This window comes from Podarcis pityusensis (assembly GCF_964106645.2).
Source record: "Podarcis pityusensis genome assembly, chromosome: 3".
Classification (NCBI taxonomy): Eukaryota; Metazoa; Chordata; class Lepidosauria; order Squamata; family Lacertidae; genus Podarcis; species Podarcis pityusensis.
Genome location: NC_138026.1, coordinates 60199240 through 60213113, shown reverse-complemented (window position 1 = coordinate 60213113; position 13874 = coordinate 60199240). Strand labels below are relative to the sequence as shown.

The 13874-nt window shown below is 39.1% G+C and overlaps 1 protein-coding gene across 1 annotated transcript in view; it reads left to right on the top strand.

The window, feature by feature from the left end:
- Window positions 1-13737, top strand: part of HBS1L (HBS1 like translational GTPase) — a 42618-nt gene extending 28881 nt beyond the window's left edge. The window contains exons 8-18 of the mRNA XM_080999655.1: window positions 626-743; window positions 1269-1415; window positions 1788-1862; window positions 2597-2714; window positions 2853-2921; window positions 4209-4313; window positions 6251-6341; window positions 7942-8050; window positions 9074-9174; window positions 10726-10870; window positions 13104-13737. Of these exons, the coding sequence (XP_080855781.1) occupies window positions 626-743; window positions 1269-1415; window positions 1788-1862; window positions 2597-2714; window positions 2853-2921; window positions 4209-4313; window positions 6251-6341; window positions 7942-8050; window positions 9074-9174; window positions 10726-10870; window positions 13104-13115 (1090 nt within the window). The 3' untranslated portion in view covers window positions 13116-13737. The remainder of the gene's footprint in view (window positions 1-625; window positions 744-1268; window positions 1416-1787; window positions 1863-2596; window positions 2715-2852; window positions 2922-4208; window positions 4314-6250; window positions 6342-7941; window positions 8051-9073; window positions 9175-10725; window positions 10871-13103) is intronic.
- Window positions 13738-13874: the final 137 nt, after the last annotated feature.

Genomic DNA, 13874 nt, shown 5'->3' with positions numbered 1-13874 from the left:
CTCCACATGAATGGGGAGTTCTCAAGAACATACCCCAAATTCTCCTGTGAAGGTGCATATTTGGATGTGATGTAATTGGTTGTGATGTAATAACTGCATGGGGGTGGTGGTTAGTTCACTCTCACTAAGGAACCCGTGATCAGCTTCCAGGGAACCTCAGGATGCTCCATACAGTTTGCAAATATCCTTCTCTAAGGCTATTGATACTGGGTTTTGTTTGTTGCCATTGCTTATGTAGCAGAATTAGTGCTGAATTGCATGACTAGTTTCCATGATGAAGTAGCCATGAGACTGCTCTTCTTTGGTGTGGTGACCATTCTTGGATGTGCTCTGGCATGTAAGCACATTCTCATTTCATAGCTTCCTCTGATATTGCAAGCTCATACATTGACACATTTCTCAGGATTGCTAACTGTACCAACTTGGTGATAGCTGTTTCTTGTAACCATGATTTAAAAAATTATTTTGTGGGTGCCTTTATCATAGAATGGCACTATAATCACATTAGACTCTTTTGTCCTTATCCCAAAGAAGGTGGTTTATTTTGAGCACTCATTTATTAATACAAGGTAAACTTTGGAAAGGATTGTAAGTGACACACTTAATGCCTGTGCTTTATTTTTAGGGGAGTGACAATGGATGTAGGTATGACCAAATTTGAGACAAAAACAAAAGTTATTACATTGATGGATGCTCCTGGCCATAAAGACTTCATTCCAAATATGATCACAGGAGCTGCAATGGTAAAGACTTTTTATTGGCGTCACCTGTCTATAAATAAGAAGTGATAACACATTGAATTGAGTTTTGTAACAGTTCATTCATTGGCAGTACTTAGTGGTTAAAATCTGTGCAGTTTTGAAATGTTCAGTATGCCATCTTGATTCAAAATGGCATCCAGCTGTCTTCAAACATAGACACAGACCTGCTTCTTATCTCAGGAACCATTGTGTAAAATTTTATTATATCATAAGCATTGTCCAAATGCAAAGCAAACAAACCATAGCTTTCCCAAATATATAATAGATCCATACATTTTCCACTGTTTGTGCAAGAGCATAGCGAATCTTAGCTTTGTAGTTCGTACTGTATCAATATAATGGGTGCCATTGGGGCTTTACATTTTTGGAGTGACTCAGATATGCATGCATTTTATCATAAAGGGGGGAAAGAAGCGTATTTGTGAAGAAATTACGGATGTGGTTGGGCTCGGCTGTGTATGGTTAATAAATGCCAAGAAATACTGTGTAACAATTATTCTTCCTTAGGCTGATGTGGCTATATTAGTGGTGGATGCCAGCAGAGGGGAGTTTGAAGCAGGATTTGAGACTGGTGGGCAAACACGAGAACATGGACTGTTGGTTCGATCTCTTGGAGTCACACAGCTGGCAGTTGCTGTCAATAAAATGGACCAGGTATTTTCCCTTGACTTTCTTAAAATTTATTTTCTGCAAGAAGAGAACACACAAGTTGTTACAAATGGAGCTTGGTTATTTTCCAAGGAAATTGTAATATTTTGTTGAATTCTAGATGAATGAAATTCTGTGGAAAAAATGGTACACGTACAAAGTGTTTTATTGGCTTAGCTGGCACTTAAATGAATATTTTCTTGATTCTTTCAGCACTCAGTGTTCTTTCTACTGGGTTACCTTATTATTTTATAATTATTTTTCAGTGGGGTGTCTTATTGCTAATGTTACTTCTTGGCAAGAGATAATTTTCACTTGTGTTAAGAATGGTGTTTGTACTTTATCTTTCTTTGGTGATATATTATGTGTTTATTTTAGGTCAATTGGCAACAGGAAAGATTTCAGGAGATTGTCAGTAAGCTCGGGCAGTTCCTAAAGCAAGCTGGCTTTAAGGTAAAGAAAATGATATAGAATTCAAGAGACTGATTAAAAATCTGAGTTTTCAATGACTATATCCACTGCTATGGGTACAGGGAAGGTCACAAAATGATATTGCCCCATTCTAAACGTGTGGATATGATATGTGATAGGGCTGTGACAAAATTTCTGGTGACTGGCTAATTATGACTTGAAAATTATGCTGGCATTTAGCAAAAAGGTTTTCAGCTCTTCAAAGGGCTGATACTTTAATTTGCTACCGACTGCCAAGAATTCCTTTTAATGAACTAGAATTCTAGTCCTCTGCTTTCCTTTCCTTTCCTTTCCTCCGTGGTGAGCAGAGGATGGAGAGAGAGTTTAAGCCAAGTAAAGCTTTACAGCAAGGCTTGCAAGGTGAGGGAGAGGCCCTTTGTCACTGGCGAGAAGACCAATAGATTTATTGAGCCCTGCCTTTTGTGAGGTGTGAAGGGAATTGTCATTGGTCAGTTCAAGGTGTGTGGGGATGTGTATGAGAGAGATGTTCTATACAGTGATGTCATGAAAGGATCAGATTGCTATAGGTGTTACTTTCTCCTTCAATATTCTGTGAAGTGCAGGACTCATTAATTAACTTCAGTAACTGATAAAGTAGCATTAGCTTTCTATCTTCCACAAGAAGAATCTTAGTTTGAGTTTCAAAAGCTTAGAAATACTACTGGAAAAGTTGCTTTCCAATTTCATGCTGCAAATTAAACACTTCTCTCACCCAGGAGTCGGATGTAGCTTATATACCTACAAGTGGGCTTGGTGGTGAAAATCTTGTCACAAGAAGTCAAGCAAGTGAGCTGACCAAATGGTATGAAGGAAAATGCTTGTTAGAACAAATAGGTATGTGTTTACTTCTGTAAGATTTTTAGAACAGTTTCAGTACACAGCTGGGGGAATGCAGTAGAGACAAATTAATATCGCTTGCTGTAAGAAAGTAAAGGACATAGCTATTCACAGAGCACATTGGTTTATTTACAGATTCTTTCAAGCCACCTCAGAGATCTGTGGAGAAACCATTCAGATTATGTGTATCGGATGTTTTTAAAGGTTAGTAAGTTTTCTTCCAGTATTAAAAAAAATAAAATTTCTGTCATACAATTTCCCTTCACTGGTGAACAAATTTCCTAAAAATATTTATTTAAAAAAACTAATCTAGAAATGCTACTTAGAATAGGTAATATCCTGCTTTTCATTACTGACTGAAGTACATGTACTGGTGTAGCTGGGTCATTGCATAGCTTGTTGCAGTAGTGCAATACACAGTATCCACAATTATAAATGTTTTTTCTATCACTGCAGTTCTTAAATTTGGAGAATTGGCCAGACTTTTTGTAACTTTTATTAAGTTCCTTTGTTCTTATCTGTATTTTCAGTGTACTTGTTTTTAAATTTTGTTGATTTTATCTGCATTTTTAAAATAAGTACTTTAAACTTTTAATGTAAACGGCTTAGATTTTTCTTTGCTACAGCAATCTATACATTTTGTTAAGTGAAAATAAATAAACACCTGCTGAGTTCAGCAGATGTGTCGGCACATGGGAACGTTGGCACCTATAATGGTTTTTGAATCTAGGATGCTTCTCCCACTCCCCTTCCCCGATACTTTCATCGTAGAGAGGGCAGAACAAAAGTGTCCTGAAAGAATTTCCACCCTGGTTCTCCAATAATGGTTAGGCACACATTGAATAAAGATTCTGTGTATGCAGTGGCAGCTGTTGCCCATTGGGACTGGTAGGATGGAAAGCAAAGTGGGCAGTAGTAGGAAGAGCTGGAGCCAATGGCAGGCAGAGCCAACTAATTCTAGTTTTCTCCCCACCCTCCTCCCTACTCATTCTGCAAAGGGCAAAGCTGAGGCAAAGAGGGAAGAAGCTGACAGTCAGGGCTACCATAGGAAATAAGAAGACACTGCATCCACTGTGAATCCCCGACTGAACTGAGAACTGTGCTTGCAGAAGAGTACAGTTCTTGGTGCTGGAATGGCAACCATAGTGCCAGCATAATCCCTCTGTTTTAACATCTCCAGCCAGTCACATATTTGTAGGTTTGGTGAGAAATAGTTTTAAAACCACTGAAGCACAATAGGTAGCCCAACGGAACATAAAACATTTGAGTACATTTTTCAAATAGAAAACTTACTGGTTGGATGTTTATTGTTTTCTTATTGCAATGTTTGAGATTTGTTTTACTGATAAAATAAAAGACTCGCTTTGCATTACAATGTAAAATCAATTGTGCAACTATTTTTATCTTATCAAAAATTGCATCTCTGGTGGTGCAACCTTCAAAGAAGTTGCATGATCCTTTTGCTGTCTCCAACCAACGTTTTTGTTGCAGATCAAGGATCGGGATTTTGTGTGACTGGTAAAATTGAAGCAGGATATGTTCAAGTTGGAGACCGACTGCTAGCGATGCCTCCTAATGAAACTTGCACTGTAAAAGGTATATTATACAGGCTGATGGATGATCTCACTTTGGGTTACCCTGCAGGCAGCTTTAGAATGCGTTAATCTACACTGTCCAGTGTGAAAACCTCAAAGAAAAATGGGTGATTCCTCCTTCTGAACTGTGAATGTTCCTCCTGGAGGTCCAGAGAGCAGCTGTGTCCAAGAGCACTTTTGCAGCAGCTGCAGGCATTCCTGGATAAAGCAGAAACGGTTAACTGCCGTGGTGACATCAATATTGGATTACTGCACCACTCTTACATTTATTGAAGCATATTTTCTCTGCCCGCCCCCTATCTTCACTGGCTTCCACTTTGGGGGGGGGGGGGGTTAGAGCCAAGATATTGAATGACATGCTTCTACAAAAACCTGTTCACTATTGTCATCATTTTAGAGGTATTGCCCCACATCCTGCTGCCTTCTGATTGAATGTGGCTGGTGGCAATGGAAGGCACCCAGTTGCAACACCCAGTTGTGCAATTCCCTATCTAGATATGTTTGATTCGCTTTCCCTCTATTGAATGTAAGGTGGTAATTCCCCTCCCCACCCCTTCATCAAGCTTTTCATTTGGCTGGAGTCTTTATGCTCTTCTTGGTTGTTTTATCTGACCCAGTTTTATGCTCACTCCTTGCAGCTGTTTTAATTGCTGCTATTTGATTTTATTAGTAAGATATTGTTACTGAATATTTTGTAATTTTTATTGCAGGTTCTGTGTTTATATACAAATTTTTAAAGTTTAAAATTTCCTTAGGTTGAAAGGTCGTATGGAAGTACTTAAATAATTAGCATTATTTCGGTTATTAGAATGAAACAATAATATAGCTGCTGTCATGTTACTGTTGAACTTTTCACTAATAGCTGGCATAGTAAGAATGCCATAGACAGGGAGGGAGAGAAAGTGATATAGAGATTTCTCTAAGCAGCTTTTTTCAGACTGTAATACTTCAACATTTGTGAGAAAATAATCCTAGTAGTCAGGATTCAGTTTATTTCATTTAACATTTTTTATATAGGATGGCTACTTAAAATATTCTTTACAGAAGTCACATTCCAAAGCAATATTAATTTCCATTAGAATTAGCTGAGTCAGTGTGTTTGTGTGCATAGCTGGACTGCATTCCAAGCTTATACTTTATAGGTTTTCACAACTTTCAGAATATTTTTATTGTAGATTAAACTGAACAATTATACTGTTTTAATGGACAAGGCATTATTATTAGTTTGGGTTTACTTTATGTATATCCCAAATATGAGGTGATAACTTTGTAAAATCAAGCATTAAATTAATATAACAGTACAGTGCTTTTTCTAAAAGTTTAACACTTTCAGATTAAGTACAGCATTTCCAGAACACTTTTTCCAAAATTGCCTCCTTTTTCCAGTTACGGTTTCCAGCAACCACATGAATGCTTCAAAGCTCTAGATGTTTGTGCATTTAGCCATCAGCATATAAGTGCAGGAATTCTTCAGTAATTCATACATATAATTTAGTACAGAGTTTAGTGTGCTTCATAGCACACCCATTTGTTTCACCATTACATCGAAAGCAAACAAAAACTCATTTGGTGAAAAATGAAAGCAGGTACGACCGAGATTTTTAAAAGTTTGCGGACTGGGTGCTTGTACCATAAATAATAAATTCCTTCTTAAATTCTTGTGCAGTCATACTTTCAAAATTGTGACACCTGTGCAGGCATATAGCTCAACATTGACTTGCAGAAAACTCACTCCGTAAGGCAAGGTGACTTTAGATGATGGTAGTTCCCGAGAAGAAAAGCTGTCTGAGGTTTTAGTCAACAGCTTTTACTATCACCTCATTCATACTGAAAACTGATGAGTCGTGGTTGATGCAGCAGAACTGGCAAAAACAGAGCTGTTTGTAGCAGTTAAACCAAGGTAGTTCACTGTTTAGTTCTGGTTTTACTCATTTCTAGGAATTGCCCTACATGATGAACCAGTGGATTGGGCTGCAGCGGGAGATCACGTTATTCTCACTTTGACTGGCATGGATATCATCAAAATCAAGTGAGTACAAAAAAGACTTTGCCTAAGCAACGGTTTATATTTAACATGAAGCTTTCTAACCGTTGCAGTTGATAATCAGTGGTTTACCGGTTGGGGAGGGAGGGTGTAGGAGGCTTGCTACCTGGATAGCAAGAGCACTGCAAATCACCTAGCCTGCATGCAAGTGACGCTGTGAAACTGGCAGTGGTCTTGATCACAGTCAGGCAATTGTTGGGTTAAAAAAATTAATAAGGGCCAGGCATAACGATTTGTTGGTATATTCATCTGGAGTTTTGGGAGGCAAAAGAGTGCTCAAATAGATTGCGTACAACGTTGGGTTTTTGTTTTTGTTTAAATCTTTACTGCCACTGAACAACAGTTATTTTAACAGTGCTAATACACTTGGTACTGTAAGGAAGAGAAACAGTACAATGTGACTGCTGTTTGACTGAGATAGACCAGTCAAAGGGTGACAAAAGAAGATGGGGCTCAAAAAAGAAGCAGAAAGGGGTTAAATTTGGCAGAAAGTATCAAAGAGACTATGATGACCAAGGAAGAGTTAGCTCTTGTCTTCTCCCAAATAAATATGGGGGGGGGGGGAAACAAGAGCTAAAAGTGGCACTCTACATTAAGGTACTAATCTCCATAAAAACAAGCACCATTAGAGTTTATTATGTAGAGCAGTACTGGAGTTGACATACTAAGGGAATCTTAACTGGTTAATTCAGTTTGGTGGTGCTGGGTATGTGTGAAGGAGAGAAGCAGGAGATGGGTCACTTGATTATTAACAATATTTAATAGCATGATCCTAACCATATTTGCTCAGGAGGAAACCCTTTTGATTTCAGTGGGTCTTACTCCCAGATAAATGGGGTTAGGATTGCACCCTCAGAGATTCTCTGTACTTGTTACCAATTAGTGGAATGAATGACTGAATCTATATTATTTGACTTAAAAGATGGAGATGAGAAAAGAAAGAGATTTAGTGATCTTGATATGGTGATCACTGTTCGTATTAGTCATGATGGACTAAGTAGCTAGAGAGAGGGGGAAAGAGTTAAGAAGACTGCTGCTGAAAGCTCTCAGTAAGCCATAATTCTGCCCAACTTATAATGTTGTGAACAAATAGCACCACCTTCCTCCGCACATCACTCTAAAAATTACTTGGAGAACCCATAGCAAACTGCTACTCTCTACTTTGTTTTATGTATGTGGAATTTTGTAGAGCATTTGGGACAATATGGTAGAAAGCAATGTGCTACCCAAACATACATAAAATAACCACTTCCGTACCTCCTCCTGCCTAACAGAATGCGTGTAGAAGAGCTAGCAATCCCCAAACAGTAATAAATGCATTACTTCTAGGGTACCTGTTGGTAGCACTGCTGCTGCCAATCCTATCAAGCCCAACTGAGGGCAAACCTCACCCTGGCACAGTCTGGACACACAAATAGGATTGACCACTGTGGGAAGGCATCAGCCTGGTATAGGCCAAAGGATGACAGTGGGAATTGATGCAGTCTCCATGTTAGTTTGTCATCTAAGCATGCCTCTTGGTGTTGCCACATTTAAAACCCAGATGCACTTAGCTTGATTTGTTTCTTCACATTCTCTCTTGCAGTGTTGCGTGCATATTTTGTTGCCCCAAGGAATCTATTAAAGCTTGCACACGTTTCAGAGCTCGGATCCTCATCTTCAATATTGAAGTTCCTATCACCAAAGGCTTCCCTGTAAGTGTGGCACTGTCTTTGTTTTCCGAAGACCTTATGTTCTGTGTTTTAGCATTTTATCAGTCATGCATGTGCCTGCTTTTTAATCAGATTCATTCTGTATGTACTGCACAATGATGTGTCCCTGCTTTGCTGCACACAAGTCAAATATCCATCTAGTTCAGAACTCTGGGTGGTAGCCAAAAAAGTATTTACATTAGTGCAAGGATTTCTGACTACACAACAGAACTCCCTTCCACTCACCCCATGCACCCCCTAAATGTATTCTGGGGGATCTTTCAATGCTCCGGAGTAGATTTGGGGAGGGCAGCGACCCATGGGAAGATGAGAAGAAAGGCAAGTTGTGTTTACACACGGAGATCATTTAGCAAATGGAACTGCTTTGTTTCATACTGTGCTCTGTTCTCACAGTGCAGAATCAGGTGGCCATAGGAAGCCCACATGCAGAGCCTGAACACACTCCCATACCTGTAATTCCCAGCAATATTTATTCAGAGGCATACTACCTCCATCAATGGGGGTAGAACCTAGCTGTCATAGTTAGTAGCCATTGATTGCCTTTTAAAGCCATCCAAGTTGGTGGCAATCACTATCTCTTGTGGGAGAAAATTCCATAGTTTAACTGCATGCTGTGTGACAAGGTACTTCCTTTTGTCCTGAATTGTCCAACATTCGTCTTCATTGGATAATTTGATGAGGGAGAAAAACTTTTCCCTATCCACCTTCTTTGCACCATGCATACATAGTTTTGTATGTCTCTATCCTGTCCCTCTCCTTTACTTGCCTTTTCTCTAAACTAAAAAACCTCAAATGTTGTAACCCTTCCTCTTAGAGGTCAGTTGCTCCAACCCCCTGAGTATTCTGGTTATTCTTTTCTGAACCTTTCCCAGCTATTCGTGCAAAATCTTTGATCTCGTAGCTTGCAAAATGCATTTATTGAAGCGTTTCGGTCCTGTTCACGTTCTGTCATCTGCTGAAAATAGTTTTAAGACAGTTGTCAATTAAAACAAGCTCTTGTTTCAGGTGCTTTTACATTTTCAAACTGTAAGCGAGCCTGCCACTATTAGGAGGTTATTGAGTGTGCTTCACAAGAGTACAGGTGAAGTCACAAAGAAAAAGCCTAAGTAAGTATTTTAAGAGGAAATTTTGGTGAAAAATGTGTTGCATAACAAGTCCAACTCGAATTTCTATCATGTTAAGCCTAGTGGAAATGGGAAGAGAGATAATCAGATAGGCAGATAAAATGCAAATAGTTGATCTTACATTTAGATCTCAAAGCATTCTGGAACAAACTAACAAATATGTTGCTAAGGATGTTCTGAGCATGTCATTTGGCTGCCTTTTCTTAGTTCTTGAGAAGTAGGTGCTTGAAGTACCATTCTTGGTTTTATATTCTCTCTGCTTGTATCATATTCCTGTCCAAATTGCCTTTTTTAAAATTCTGTGTATGAGATTCCATCTTGTGGAAGTGCCAACAAGAGATTTTGAGAGTACCAACACTGGAACTTTTTTAGGTTGCTTGGACTCCATGGGATTTATAATTAATTAAAAAATGATCCCTTGCAAAGGCAATGGATGCCAGCCGGCATATCTTGCTCTAGTGTAACCATGTGTCTGTACTTTAGCCTTGTGGGATTACACTTGGTTGATACAACTGAAGTGGACCTAGGAAAATTCCGTTAGCCTGAGCTTTTATTGCGTAATGATGCTATGTCCAGCCTCTCAGACATGGACTCTGGCCTTAGGTTTGGTGCACCTCAAGGTTATAGTGGAAATCCAGTTCTTTGCTCCCCCCCCAACAAGGCAGGTAAATATTAGAGTCTTAACTGTATGACTTCTTTCCAACTTCCTTATTTTTGCTGTCTCTTGGCTCTTGTGAGATCAGGAAAGCCAGTATTTTACATATGAATCTTTCTTCTTTGTTTTCCTCAGTCTCCTTCTAAGTCGGCTGGATCCTGAAGGCTTAGGTTCCTCTTACTGTGTAAATCAGCTCTTCCTCTCTTTCTCCAACATTCTCATTCCCCCTATTCCACAATAAAGTCCAGAGCATGTGGAGAAGATGGTCTGTTTAATGTGCTATTAGCCCCTTTTGTGCTTAAAATTCTGTACTTGTGCTTCAAGCCATGAAACCATTATTTTAAAAATCAAATTATTTTATGAATAAAAAACACAGCTGTGATTACAGTGTGACCACTCCTGTCTTTTTGAAGCAAGCCAATGGTTTTCATTGGTACTGCTAAATTCTCCAAAGTAAGCTCAGTAATTCTAACCAATACAATTCTAATAAAAAAAAAGAAAGAAATGTTCCCGTAGCACCTTAGAGACCAACTAAGTTTGTTCTGGGTATAAGCTTTCGTGTGCATACACACTGCTTCAGATACTACATGCATGCAAACAAAAGCTTATACCCAGAACCAACTTAGTTGGTCTCTAAGGTGCTACTGGACAATTTTTAATTTTTTTTCTTATTTATTTCGACTGTGTCAGACCCACATGGCTACCTACCTGAATCTACAATGCAATCCTGTCTGCAGTGAGCATTTGTCTCCAGTAAATATTCCAAAGTTGCTATTACTAATTCCCCAAAATGTGTGTTTTCCTTGAACACATGTGTACAGGCACAATAATAGATCCAATAACAATGTATATGAACTGTTGCTCTTTTCTCCTTACAGGTGTTTGACTAAAGGACAGAATGCTTTAGTAGAACTGCAAACACAAAGGCCTGTTGCTCTGGAACTTTATAAAGACTTCAAAGAACTTGGAAGGTTCATGTTGCGCTACAGTGGCTCCACCATAGCTGCGGGAGTTGTGACGGAGGTATAGCATGTGTTTGTATGCATGCTCTATAATGATAGATCATGAAGTGGTATATTCTTTGCATTGAGGTTCCAGCCACTTGTTTCAAAAAATCACCCACAATGAACTACAGACTACTTGAATAGCTAATCAGGCTTGGAAATGAGACTCTTTTATTAAACATTTTAAAGGAAATAAACAACAACCACTTAGAAATATTAGCACTTTTTTCGTCTCCCAAGCCAAAATCTTTGTAAACGCTTTTCTGTCCAGGTCTCAATTCTCATAGAATCATAGAATTGTAGAGTTGGAAGCGACCCCCAAAGTCATCTAGTCCAACCCCCTGCAATGCAGGAATCTCAGCTAAAGCATCCATAGCAGATGGCCATCCAACCTTTGCTTAAAGCTTCCAATGAAAGAGAGGCCACAACCTCCCTAAGGAGACTGTTCCACAATCTAACAGCTCTTTCTGACACAAAGTTGTTCCTGATAGTTAGTATGGGTCCTACCCTCCAGAGCAGTAGAAAAGAAGCTTGCTCTATCTTCCACGTGACAGCCCTTTGGGTATTTGAAGATGGCAATCATATCTTGCCTTCCTTATTTTTCCTTAGTGATTTGTACGTTTCTTATGCTATCCTTTAATTAGCTGACTGTGGGGTTTTTTCCCTTGATGGAGGTGGTTTAGCCCAGCATCGCTCCTACTTTGATTGGGGTTTGGGAATCTGTAAGAAGAGGCTTGGTCATCCCAGTCCTCAATAGGTTGGGCATCAGGCTCTCACAAGATGGTCTGTCTCGGAAAATTAGATGGTGGATCAGCTGCTTGTTGTAATGCAGAAAGTGGCAGCATTTCACTTCCCTTAATCCACAGCATGTCACTTGAGAGGTACATGTTTGAATAGCTTGATTCGGCCTTATCTGCCCATCCAAACTTCTTAGAAGGTACAATGTGAAGAAAGGCGAAGTTGTGGTTTTAGTTCAGAGGAGACTGCTATGTTAAAATGCATACTGCTTAAAAGGCATTATTTGGCTGTGGTATATGTAAGCATTTTTTATTTGTTTTTAGTATTTCAGAGATGCCAAGTAGGTCATGTGATGAATTGTCTGTGCAGTTGAGTGGCACAACTTTTCTTGAGGCAGGGTGGCATAAGAGTCATCTTCCTGAACGAAAATTGTGAAGGTTTTGCGTGTGCACTTTTTAAACCTTACAGTTGGGCAGCATTTTAGCTAACTGCAGAAATGGCTTCATGGAATGATGTGTCAGTACACTTTCAAAGAGCTGTGCTTGCAGCTCTTCACTCATTTATGTGCTTAGTAACATCCCAAGCTCAACATGGCTAGAAGAAGGTAGCCCTTGTGTGCAATACCCCATTGCTCTTACACAAGTCCCAATTAATAGAAGAGCCATGCTGGATCCGACCAATGGTCCACCCAGTCCAACATCTTGTTCCTAGGCCATAAAGGTAACACACACAAACCACCTACTATTCACTAGTGGTGCACAGACTCAGTTACTGTTCAGTGGAATACTGCCTCTGAACCCAGAGGTTTTTTTGGTCTTCGATGGCTTATATCTATTGATAAAAACCTGTTCTTCATAAATGTGTCAGATCTTAACTAAAGCCATCTGAGCCCATTACAACTTGTGACAACAGAGTCTGTAAACTATGTAATATGTGAAGAACACTTTTGTTTGTTCTGGGTCTCTCGTTTCTCCACACCATGTATAATCTCCTCAACCTCTATCATATCTCCCGCTCAGTTGCCATTCTTTTCCAAAGTTCCAAACACACCGACATTTTGTTTTGGGAACCTCGCAGTGATCTTAGGCAGAGAAGTCTTGCTGAGTTCTTTCATAAAAGGTTAAGCGCCAAACTAGATGTGATGATGGAGGATCTGCGCTTGGATCACCAAATGTCTCTTTGCTTGCTTGTTTAAAAGCAGGTTGTGAGGGCAAGAAATTTTGCATTGGAGCTGTGCTGCTAGGAGAGGGTTTTATTTTTATTTTTTTTAAAAAACACCTTTCCTCTATGCCATTTCCCCAATATAAAATTCTCCCCTCCCTCTTACTATTCTTACCACTCCCCACCCCTGCTGTTAGCTGTGAAAGGTAAAAAATAAATAAAATCTGGTCAGCTTGTGTGCTGGCCTTGCCCAGTAACATCTTCAAACCTGGTTCCAGGTCTTTGCATTTGTACACTTTGGATAAATGCCAATGTCTTCTCTGAAAATTTTGAATTCTTCTTCTTCTTTTTAGATAAAAGAATGATGACTGTGCCAGAACTTCTGCAATCCAACCAAATGAAATCATATGTCCAAATATGCTTATTTGATGAATCCAGTCATGTCAGTGGAAGGAGCAAAGGCAATTACCTTTCTAAGAGGAGGAGATGAAATACCAGGTGTTCTTCAAACATTTTGAAGCTGTCCTTGCTTCAAAATAGTATGCCAATAGGGAAATACACGTTGCACTTTCTTACTGCACAAGTTTCACTCTATTTCCCATTTAAACCATCATTGGTAACTCTAGAGGACCTTTATGAAAAGTTTATCAGAATGATGTGTTAAAGGACAATGATTCATCATGGGGGGAAAGCATGTTACTTCCAGCCTTAAACATTGTTTACAATTTATTTTTGGGTGGGGGGCACTGCTTACCTGCTGCACATTATTTCATAAATTAATTCAATTGGGCTATAGCGTTCCAAATTTTATACAAATACATTTTCAAAGAACCCTGTTTCCTTCTGTTTTAGAAACCATTATTAACCATTAATTTCTTTCTATTCCAAATTAATTTAAAACTTATTTGTGTAGCCCTAGTTAGTCCAATAATGGCTATTTTTATTTTTTAGATTGTAGAAGAATAAAGTAGCTTGGCCTGAGCATAATATTTGTTTCTGTTCATGTTGGCTTGTATAAATAAAATCTTGGCACAAGGGGTACAGTTGGTTATGAGGGGCAGTAAACAAGACCCCTTGTCAAATGATGTGAACTTGTAAAGACATAGGTGCATACCAGCAGATAA